The following is a 12,033-nucleotide window of genomic DNA, read 5'->3' on the forward strand; positions in this document are numbered from 1 at the left end:
GATCTGAAGCATATTGTTACTATGACTTAATAAATACCATAAGACAATAATAATAAGCCTAAGACCATTGCACATTGACCATAAGAGGCTAATAAAGTCATATGTTTTTCTGTTGGTGACTTTCCAAGTGTTTTTCTAAGGTCTGGTATATGTTTTCTGATATCTGAAATATTGTTTTCGAGATCTGGTGTACTTGTTTCAGTAGGAAGAAATCAATTTTCTAAGGTTTAATATCCATAAGAAATCACTTATCAGTCTTGGGAGCATCATTTTGAAGCTAATGGTGAAGTATTAAGTGATTTATTTTGTGAAATATTGTTCATCTTTGCAGTGGAAAAAGAAGCCCCAAGACATAATATGAATTGACATAACAATTTCAAAAGGGGAATAAGTATCTAAGTTATCATTGTAGCATCTTTTGTGGACTGATATCATCTCTCTTAAATATTTCAGAGGTTGGTGTATTTTTTGAGCCATTGGTTCCAAGTCTAACTATTATGTTTGCATCCATTGGGTGGCAGACTTCATTGGTTTCTCTTTTTGTCTTTCTAGGTACTAACATTTCTTCCACTGTAATAAATAGTCTTTCAATGTTAATAATCATTTTTTTATAAGCATTTGTGCCTAGCTCGCAAATAAAACCGCTTTACAACCAACCAAGCTATTGTTGGCTTTTCAATGTAGTGAATGCATAAAACCATAATGTTGTTAGCGTTTCAAAGCAATAAAACAACCTAGGTTGTAAGCCAGAATGTTTGTGTGACAAGAAAAAGACACAATCCATCCGAAATCCACATCGTAATGTGGTTACAACCAAAAACATATGACACCCCTAGTCTTTAGGACCCTGAGAATCTTGTAAGATTTCTACATTATAATAGACTATAGATGTTCCTTCTAAAATGGATTTTGGCTACAATGTATCACACATTATGAAATAAAACAACCTAGGTTGTAAGCCAAAATGTTTCTGTGACAAGAAAAAGATACAGTCCATCCAAAATCCACATCACAATGTGGTTACAACCAAAAACATATGACACCCCTATTCTTTATGGCCCTGAGAATCTTGAGTGCCAAAACTCCCCAAGTTACCTTCTTGAGCAAAGTAGGTTGGCCTACCTTTCAAGGGTTGATTAGGAAATGGTTGATTGCTTCCATATGATTGACTCTAATTTGCAGCTTCCAACCATGGAGGTATTGAGTACCCATACCTCACATTTGCACTACTGACCCCTGCATTAAGTGGAGGTGTGTAATGAGCATACATAGAATTGACACCAACTCTAGTAGGAATAAGGCAAGTGGGTAAACCCTCAGTTTGATAGTGAGGCACTTGAATGTTTATGAGTTCTTGGAATAATGGTGTATTATCTACAATGGAGTCCAATGAGTTTGAAATAATCCTGGTTTCATCAGCGATTCTTGTATCATTGTCAACCATATTGATCATCCCTTGTTCCTTTTCAAGCATTTGTTGTGCCTTTCGTTTTTCCTTTTCCTGCCTTGTCATTTTCCTTTGTTGGTCCTTAACTTGCCTTGCTTTATCTCTTTCAATCCTTTCATCTACTCGACATTGTGCTGCAACAATCCTTGCTGCCTTCTTCTCCTTGAATAGATCCTTCTTTTTCCGTTTTAATTCTTGCATTTCAAATTTCTTTTTTTCAGACTCAACTAACAGGTTTATATAGTCCTCTGAGGTGAGTAACTATGAGCTTCAGCCCAGACGAAGACTACCCGGTGCACCTTGCTTTTTTTCATTGATACTCTCTCTACTGGTAGCTTTAGGAACCATCCAAGTGTCTTCTCCACCCCTCCCACCTGCATGTCATTGCTTGGTACTTCCCTTTCAGTATCTGTTGGAACTGATTGAACTATATCATTATCTTCATTTGATGCCTCATTATGTCCTTCATCTTCTTCCATTGATCTATTGTCCACAAAAAAATGAACAATTTCACTGTTCAACTCTGTTGGTTGTGAGGGCATGTTCATGCTTTCTTCATTGGTTGTCGAGACACTATGTGCATTCATATTGATCATTGCTTCTGCTAGCCATGAAGGTGGGGTTACTTGGCTTGGCAATGTCAATTGGTCATTGTCAACTGCATGTTCAACAATATCATTAACAATATCAGCAACAGGAATTTCATGTTCTTGAGTTGGTGGAACGATCTCCATGTTACTGCAATTTTTTTCATTGTTATATTGTGTTTCACATACAGTTTCATCATCTTCATCATAAAAGTGTCCTTGAGACAGGGAAATCATATTACCAGCTGCAACAACATCAGCTTGGTCATCTACTTCTTGTACTTCAACACCTGTTTTGGCATTCCCTTCTTCTTGACCATCCACATGAAACGCTTGGCTACAACCAATATCATGCATAAGAGCATCATAGTTCAGTGGCCAGATTCATGTCCTCCTAAAGCCAACCTTGATATTTGATGGTGTCAAAGCCCTTTTAAAAGCTTTACTTGCAAGCTCTGTTAGCTCAAACCTTTTCACCTCTACCCCTGGATTCTTTGCCATCCATGCAGTGCGCTCCGACCTGAAATAGTTCTTGAAAGGGCCAAACACACTAACATCAAGGGGTTGCAGTCTGTGAGTGGTATGAGCTAGAAATGTCAACAGGTCGATGCCTAAATTGTTTTCTTCCTCAATTGTTTGTACAGCCATGTGGCTACCATGGCCATCTAATATCAAAAGGTGTTTGTTATTAGGCGAGACACCACCTGGTACCGATGCAGCAAAGTGAAAAAGCCAACTTAGAAACAGTTCTTTAGTCATCCATGCATGGGGATGTGCAGCCATGCATGCACCTGGTTCACAGTTCTGTATATAGTTTGTCAGTTGATTTTTACCTTTGAATAGATAAAATCCTGAGATTGAAGTACCAATTGCATTGACACAACATAAAATAGTTATCCACTCCCTGCTCTTGGGAAAAATCTTTGGCACATTTCGGCTCCCTCTCTTGGCAATTACCTGCATGCCACAATTCGTCCCTCCCTGTAAACTTGTTTCATCACAGTTCCATATATGGTCTGCTCCATAAGAATGTTTATCGTAAGCATTAGAAAGTGTGTCATAGAACTTTTGCACAGCTGCAGGGTGCAAATTTAATGCTCTGTCTCTGTCAAGGCCCTCAGCAGTACGCAATACAAGTTTTGGATGCCTTTTTTTAAACCAAAACCACCATGATTTACCAAGAAACCCATCTTTGAATTAGTTTGGCCTCCCTTGACAGATTTGAGCAACTGTTGATTTGAGTTGTATCAACTCTAGCCCATGTCCCAGTTGGGCCATCTCTTTACACCACTCAACCACCTCAGTCTCCTCCTCCTCAGTCATAACTGTAAGAGGCCCTCTACGTTTTGTATGAGTTAGTCCATTTATCCAATAATGTATTGATGAGGGAGGAATACCATGTTTTTTTTCAGATGCCCGAACTGAGTATCCATGAAACTCTATGTCGTCAATTTCAACTAACATTTGTTCTTTTTTGCATCCTCTTATAGCACTAATCTTTTTAGTTGAGCTTGCCCCTTGGACTGTTGTTGATGGTGGTTTTGTGGCTGATGGTTTGTTAACATCAGTTGTTGTCACATGGTCATCCTCAACAATGTTCCCTGGTGCATTGTTGGCGTTGACATCAATTGGCCTGTCATCATCAGACGATGTGCATCGCAGCTATGCACCCCTTGTCACTCTCCTGCCACTTCTCCTTGTACGAGAAGAGTAACTTCCTTTTGCAATAGATGCAACAACTTGTAAAATTATTCCATGCATTTAGACATTAGAATATTTGTAAATTATGCTTTATTACTTCTGCAAAAATAATTTTCCTTTATTACAGGAAATTATCAACATGTATGTTACAGGAAATCGAATTGCATTACTTATGTTATAGGAAATTGAATTGCATTACTTATGTTACAAGAAATTGAATTGCATTACTTCGTAGTCTCTCATTGCAAATTACTTTGTAGTCTCTCAATTGCCTACCTGTTCATCAGTTTAGCAACTTTAATATGGGTTCAAGTGGGATTCTATGATAGTTGTTTCAAATATCATTTTCCATTTTTTTTTTTTTTGGCATTGCCAAAAATGTCTCAGTACTGCAACTTCTCCATTGCAGTCCATGGCCACCATTCCAGGCATAAATTCTATGTTGGGAACAACTTGCAGCTGTGATCAGCCTTGTGGTCTCTCAATTGCCTGCCTGTTCATCAATTTAGCAACTTTTATATGACCAATCACACAACTATGAAATTCTACATCCAATTTCAAAAGATTCTCTTTCTCAAGCTGTTGAAGTTTGGATATGGGAGCACCAGAAGTGATAAATCATATTAATATTGCACATCAATATGAATTCACATTTTCTAGCCTTCGATTTAATGCAAATCCTCTTTCCGCAGGGAACTTATCGAGCATTTCAATATTCTGGAGTTACTCTGAATATTTAGTATTTTTTTCGTTCACACTGGATTTTTCCATGTATTCATCTGTTTTCATAATGAGAGTAAATGTTTAACTTTCATAGGGCAGTGTCAAAATTTTGCAAATGTCATTCCAAGTAAATCCATAGTTCATCAATTTAGCAACTTTTATATGGATTCAAGTAGGATTCTATGATAGTTGTTTCAAAATCCATAGTTCATCAATTTAGCAACTTTTATATGGATTCAAGTAGGATTCTATGATAGTTGTTTCAAATATCATTTTCCATTTTTTTTGTTGTTTGGCATTGCCAAAAATGTCTCAGTACTGCAACTTCTCGTGGATTTTCAAAATTTTGCTTCGTTTTCCTGAAATAAGCAGTCAAAATTCACCTCCTAGGGCCACCTGCAAAAATTAGTTTTCACATTGATGGATTTACATTTTAATATTTTCTCTAGGTTTTGGATAGCACTCACAACCTCAAATGTCTAATATTCCTTATCTCACCAAGATGGGAGAATATTCCCACAAAAAATGAAGGATGTGAGAATGGAATACCATATCAAGGTGTCCATGAAATACATGAATAACCAGGACCCATGATCACACCACAGAAATTTTGTTACTTTGATTAAGTAAAACATGCCACTTGCATGGAATATTTTTAATCTTCAATTTTGTGTTCATTGGAGAGACCATAGGTTTGATTTGGAAATAGTAGTTGAAGAGGAAATTTGCAAGCAACAATCTCAAGGAAGAATAAAAAGAAGCAATGCCAAAATCTCAGAAGTGATGAAAACCAGGATAACTGTCAAGTAGTTTATCAATGTTTTGTTTTCCTCCTTTGACCATCTCAAAGCATGATTCCTTTGAGCCCATATCTCACTATAAAACACAACAAAGATAATGGTCCATGCCAATACCACAATGATTTTTGATACCATACTCATTCAAATTAGTGAAGTCTCTTTTGACGCTAAACTGTATTGTATTCCAGCATCAAGCAATGACTACCAAAAACATAGGCTTACCTATGTAATGAAGGCACTAAAGAGCCCTGTTGATGTGTCTCTAGTTTATGATAAATTATAATCAAGATTGTTTGCTCTTGTTCTCATCATTGTTGCCGCATGGTTATTAAATAAAATTTTGAATTTATTTTTGCTACAGTAGCATGGAACTCTTTTGAACCGCGTCCCTATTATCTTCAAGAAAACCAAGAAAAACCTCCCTCGGAATATTTAGTTACTCTGAATATTTAGTATGGCCAGACAGATCATGTAAGAACTCTGATAAATGAAAATGGAACTGTAAGAACAATGACTTTCAACGGTTGTTTGTGAAACCATCCAGGTATCCTTCTAGCAGTTATGGCAAGACAGATCATGTAAAAAATCTGATAAATGAAAACAATGAAAATAGAACTGTAAGAAGAATGAGTTGTAATTCATATAACTAACCTGGATATATTGGCAATTGTTTTGTGATGTTGTCTTCAAGTTTGCTGAATGGTTTGAAAGCACAAGATGCAACTTCAACAGTGGGTGGACTTCTTTTATAGTTTTGGGCACTTGAACTTAATTGGTGGACATGGATGCACATGGATTGCAATGGCTTCATTTTGAATGTGTGGTATGGATTTAATTTGATGTGATCTAATGGTTGGGAATTGGTTATTTGTTGATCCATGTGCTTTGATCTGTTTTAATGAGAAATAGAGTGAGTTGGGTGTCATTTATTGCAGTTATTGGGTCTGGGTGACATTTATTGCACAAAGTGGGTTTAAATGTTATTGGGTTGGGTGTCATTTATTAAACATAGGGTGTTTAGTTGTTGAACAACACAGCAATTATGGCTGACATACATTCCCTTTTGTTATGTGCAAGTGGCATATTTATTTGGGATGCAAAGTTGCAGTTCTGATGAGTGGGGGTTGAAGTGACTGCTGCTTTCTACTTCTGGAATAGACCATTTTGGAAGCCTTTATGGTTTTAGTTGTTTTCTAGTTGGGTCAATATGGTTTGCAGTCTTAACTAGTAAAATACTATTTATGGACAGTTGTGGGCCCAGTCAATGTATGGGGAAATTTTGGACATAAATTAATACCTATTTATACTTAATTTTATTTATTTTTGTTTAAATATTGGTTTCAAAAGTCTCAATTTATGGTAGTTTGGTGGGACCAGTACTATAACAATTAATAGTCCCTGCACAACATTAGGAATCTCTCCCCTAACACATTCATTTTTTCAACAATAAATCCACACTGCTTACCATCTGAAAAGGGGTAAATTATACACTTTATGAAAATTATATAATATTTATTAATTCAAAAATAATACCGTACTATTTACCAACTTTAAAAGAAATGGAAAGTATCCACTTTAAGGGAATTATGTACCTTACCGACAACCGAAATTAGGTATAACAATCATTTGATACTAGTGCTATTGCTTCCAACTTGCTCTAATAAAAAATAGATAAACGGGTTCAATCAGTTTTGCACTTAGTCGCTTAGGTTGACTAGGTTCCAATTGTTTTGATACGTTTTTCGTTTTCAATGTTAGATAAACCGGTTCAATCAGTTTTGCACTTAGTCGCCAAGGTTGACTACGTTCCAATTGTTTTGATACGTTTTTCGTTTTCAATGTTAGAGAAAAAAATTGATAGAACGGAAAGAATGGAAAAATATTTCTCCACCTACCTTACTTAATAAATTATTCTTAATCTTAATCCCATTCCCAACCTCACTTCTTCCCATAAAATTTAAGCCATTTATGAAGAGATTTGAACCAAATTTGAATCATGAAAATTATGCTCACATAAAACAAAATACAATTCAACAAATATACATTAATGGATTTTTCAATAATTTTATGCCCATAAAAAAACCTATAATATTATTTATAAAAAATAATGTACATTTATAAATACCGGTGGCATTTTGACTGCTCTAGCAACCCAAAAAAACATAAAACTATTATGCTAATCATTAAAAAAAAAAATATCTTGCATGCATTCGGTCAGGCTGTAACCATTTTACATTTCCATTTTGATAACCGTGTAAAAAATAAACTACCTTTTTATTCAACAAACTAATTTATATATAACCTGCAAGTGCAACTGGACAATTTGGCTGTGAAGGTCGCTTTCAGTTCCACCCTTTAAAATGGCTAACAATTTGGCTTTAAAGGTCGCTTTCAGTTCCACCATTTAAAAAGGCTAATAACTGGACTTTGAAGGTATTGGAAACCTGTAATGTGATGGTGTTTTGTTCAAGCATACAATTCTTTCAGCTTATGCATCCCGATGGATTTAGATGACTCTCAGTGCTATACTGATTCCCCGATTTAAAGATCATTCCAACATAATAGAGAAGACAAAATAACGTCCAACGAAGACAAAGATAATACTGAGAGGCAATGCTTGAACGTCATCTCGGTTCCAGAATGCTTGATGAAGGGTCAGCATCTCCAGGTTGGGTATGGGAAGGTCTCGTTGAAGAAGTCGCTGCACTGCTTGATGTTGTATCTGGCTCCTCCTTAATTCTAGGGCGTTTAACTTGGTCGTGTATCCCCACCACACAATCCAGATCTATGAAAGCAGGTTTTGTGGGCGAAGGAAGATTTTCTCGCTCTTTTGTGAGCATCAACACCACCTGCGACATTAAAGGCCGCAACGCTGCAGCTGCTTGCGTACACAAAAGACCAACTGTAATGGCTCTAATTCCGTCCTCCCCTGCATAGCTGCCCTTCAACGCGGGATCGATAAGTTCTAAAGCTCTCTCTGCTTTATACAGTCTCCATGTCTGGTAATTGACAAAACATTTCACTTGTGTTAGCAAAGGGGCATAACGTTGTAGAGATCAGAGAAAAACTCTAGTGCAAGATGAGATCACATGAGCCATACTCTTTCGATGAGAAACTCCGTATCATGAACCAAACTCTGACTCTTTCTTCCGCTGATAATTTCAAGTACAAGTACTCCAAAACCAAATACATCTACTTTCTCTGTTAGTTGTCCATGTAAGGCGTACTCTGGGGCCATGTAACCTCTGCACAGTGTCATCATCTACAATGAAATCTCTATATCTTCACCCTCTCAGAAAACCATGACCCATTTTCTACATATAATCGATCAACGTTTTGCCATTTTTCTTAAATGCCGTTACTGAAATCTAAATTTGGAGAAATTGAGAATCAAATTGATTGCAATAGCAGATGGATTTCATATATGGATTTTGCAATCTCTAAATCTCTACTCCATTATAATGATACAATTTATATTCAATTTCATCCAGCAAAATAATGTTAACAGGATATGTTTTTAATCTCCCAGTTAACTGTAAAAAATAAGGCAAAAAGAGTTGAAGTTATGTGGATTGCAGATTTTTAAGTATCTTGAAACCTCCCCACCCCCACAAACCAGAAAATTTCAGAATATTCTCTAAATCTACTGGCCAAAAAGTTTGCACGCTATCCAACTGTTATTAAGATATATTGCACCTCGTAGTCGGTTTATGTACTGTAATTCATTCACGAATTAGTATGGAGCCTCAAGAGATTAACAGTAGAGAAAATTCTTACAAAGTTCCTGCAACGTTCGTGCTCACGTGGCTCTTATCTTCCGGAAAGAATCTGGCTAACCCAAAATCTGCTATTTTTGGTCTATATTTACCATCCAGTAAAATATTACTTGCTTTAATATCTCTGTGGATGATTGGAATCTCAGATTCCTCGTGAAGATATGTTAGCCCACGTGCAGTTCCAACCATTATTTCATACCTCTCTTTCCAGCCAAGTAAATGATCTTTTGCATCTGCAAACCATCACAGGAAAAAGCATATATTAGTAACCTACATGTACAAACTCAAATAAATCCGGGATAGATGCAGTGATTATGTAGTTAATGGGGTAGAAGGAACCGAATAGAATCTTGTCCAGACTACTGTGCTGGAGGTATTCGTAAACCAGTAGCCTTTCTGAGTTTTCAATGGAGCAACCAAGCAATTTCACAAGGTTCTTGTGCTGAAAATGGCTGATGACGTTTGCTTCATTCAGAAATTGAGCATCTCCTTGCCTTGAACCCATATGCAATCGTTTAACTGCAACCTGTCTGCCATCAGATAAAACCCCCTGCACATCAACGCAATTCGAAATTAATCTCATTTTCCATATGATCAATTGGAGCTGCTATTTTCGAATATCTATGTCAAAGCACTGATCATAAGCGCTCACTTTAAAGACGGACCCAAAACCTCCCTCGCCGAGCTTGTTACTTGCATTAAAATTGGAAGTAGCTTCCCTCAGAATTTTGTAGTTGAAAATGAATTCCGAGTTCGATATACTGAGCGGGAAGTTAGATTCTCCTGTGTCATCTGCGCAAATAATTGCAGAGCTTCAATATATCTTGGTAAACAAATAGGTGAACAGTTTACAAGATGCAAGATAATCATCGTATCTAAGGTCCTTAAACCTGAATGTGTAGCTGCAGTTTCAGGACCTCTGTTTCTAGAATACTGTTCCGGACGTTTACGACAAGAGAAACCATTCCGCTTCAGAATGAGTATGGCAGCAATAAATCCAAGTATACCGCCGACTATTACGCCCAGAGCTATCCCGTACACCCTAGTGTTATTTCGTCCTGCAAATAATTTGCACAAATATTCTCAGCAAATTTGTGAGTTAGTTCCCCAGAATTTCTGCTGACCTCTTATCCAAAAGAGGTGGTTTAAAGATGGCTCTGGTAAGATCTTTTATGCAGTTTTTGAAAACCATGTCATGATCAAAGATGAGGGTATTTCTGTTTTTTCCTTTTTATGTGGATGTCAAAACATAAAATGACAATAACTTCTTCATTTTTTTAATGTCTATGCTCCCTTTGTGTATGGACACCGAAAGAAGAGGTAACCAATTCTTGAATCTGGAAGAAGAAAGTGAAACAAAGAGTATAAAATAGAAAAACATGGATTTCCAGAGGTGATGGAAGACAAGATATGCAGAGTTTCATAGGAGATAAAAAGACAGAAAATAGGTTATTTATATGGGTAGTCTAATGTATTTGGGCTGGGAAGAAGAATACCATAAAATTTGAAATATATGATATTTTTACTTCCTCTTTTATCTACCCATAGAATTTGAAATACATGATATGTTTACTTCCTCTTTAATTTTTCTAATGAAATGAAGTGTTCTTTTCGTCTGAAAAAAGGTTCTCCAGAATTAAACCACTATATTACTTATTATCGTTCGTCAACTAGGTGAGGATTAATATACCGGAGGATACGCTTATACTGGAGCGTACGCGAGGACTTTCTGCTGGCGGTGGCGGTGGCGGTGGCAGGATAACGGAAATGTTGAAAAATTCATAAACCTCGTAACGTAAATAGCAGTTCTCAGATCCGAATTGTGCGCCAAGAGCTCCACTATGGCATTTAAAAATATCTTCTACGGCATAAGTCAAGCACGATCCGCAGCTTGTCCGGGACAGATCTCTCCAGCACTGTGCTAAGCTGTAGATATTCCTCGTTAAACCAGAGGTGACACTGACGGAATCGGCAGCGAAAAAGTTGGGGCTCCGTTGTGCTTCAGCGGTACTATTCGAGAGCAGGGATTTCACAGCAGTTGTGAACTGTTGTGGCTGACTGCTGTTCCCACCATTGCAGAGAATATTTATTTGCGCATCCTTCGTACTTTCAATATCGTTGTAAAAATTATGATCGTCGTAACGCAAGAAGCAGCCGTCTAATTGAATGAATCCAGAGGTGTTGTGGCATCCCTGAACAAGATTCATTTTAGCCGTGGATGCGCACTTCTCGCAATCCGAGGAATATAAATCTCCCCTGCACTGCACAAGGCCATAAACAGTACTATTGTTGCTTTGACTTTCAACAATAGAGGTATTGAATCCGGTGGCATAAACATTTTTCACCAGTGAATCCAAAACCTTGTTTAGATTAAGCTGAAAAGCGCTACCGTTTCTATATGTATAATTGCCGCACTTGCCCCAAACGGTAGAAATCTCCGGATCAGCTGCTGCGAAGCGCATTCCCGTACACAGACAGATTATAAGTAACACGCTGCCAGTTACTGAATTCATGTTCGTCCCCGCCCAGGTGCTACCAGAAGGCATGGCATTGAAAGGGCAGATGTTGTGATCCAATTGCCTTATAATGTTGAAGTTATAGCATTAATTTTCAGATTCATTTTCCAAAACCCAATCAATACCGGATAAAAGAGCTGCTAAGGACTCTTACCAGCGGGCGATGGAAATTAAGGGCGTAGAACACTGTCACGAAAAAGAAACTTAGTAGCGCGTCAAACTTGCCTGCTGTAGGAAAATCTTATGTTGTGGTTTGTGCGTGACCGGGTGTCTGTTTCTGACCGACTGACTCTGACCCGATGCCTCCTCCACATGTTTAGATAATACATACTGGTTCCATTGCGGCCAAATCAAATTTTGTGACAGCAAAGTCATATTTTTTTATTTGAAATAGTTTAGTCTTTGTCCGTTAACAGCTCCGGGAAAATGGCCGGTTGTGACGCGATAAGGGCGTAAGTTTTCATATGTGGACAAATTTCTAAT

The 12,033-nt window shown here is 37.4% G+C and overlaps 1 protein-coding gene across 1 annotated transcript; it reads right to left on the reverse strand.

Moving 5' to 3' along the window:
* Nucleotides 1-7,513: 7,513 nt before the first annotated feature.
* On the reverse strand, nucleotides 7,514-11,756 carry LOC149237217 (cysteine-rich receptor-like protein kinase 2). Its single transcript, XM_089372598.1, has 7 exons — nucleotides 10,725-11,756; nucleotides 9,925-10,092; nucleotides 9,687-9,826; nucleotides 9,374-9,584; nucleotides 9,036-9,267; nucleotides 8,359-8,503; nucleotides 7,514-8,257 (listed from the first exon to the last, which is right to left on the reverse strand). The coding sequence occupies exons 1-7, from the start codon at nucleotides 11,578-11,580 to the stop codon at nucleotides 7,883-7,885; spliced, it is 2,127 nt and encodes a 708-aa protein (XP_089228724.1). The 5' UTR covers nucleotides 11,581-11,756; the 3' UTR covers nucleotides 7,514-7,882.
* Nucleotides 11,757-12,033: the final 277 nt, after the last annotated feature.

Source organism: Pinus tabuliformis, chromosome 8 (assembly GCF_031772625.1).
Source record: "Pinus tabuliformis cultivar Carrire ecotype Pingquan chromosome 8, CPIR1, whole genome shotgun sequence".
Classification (NCBI taxonomy): Eukaryota; Viridiplantae; Streptophyta; class Pinopsida; order Pinales; family Pinaceae; genus Pinus; species Pinus tabuliformis.

Excerpts from the sequence above, each read along its gene's own strand:
- LOC149237217 (XM_089372598.1), bottom strand. The coding sequence starts at position 11,580 with ATGCCTTCTGGTAGCACCTGGGCGGGGACGAACATGAATTCAGTAACT. Across the intron at positions 9,827-9,924 it reads AACTGCAGCTACACATTCAG|ATGACACAGGAGAATCTAAC; the intron begins GTTTAAGGACCT and ends TTATTTGCGCAG. Across the intron at positions 8,258-8,358 it reads CGGAGTTTCTCATCGAAAGA|ACATGGAGACTGTATAAAGC; the intron begins GTATGGCTCATG and ends GTCAATTACCAG.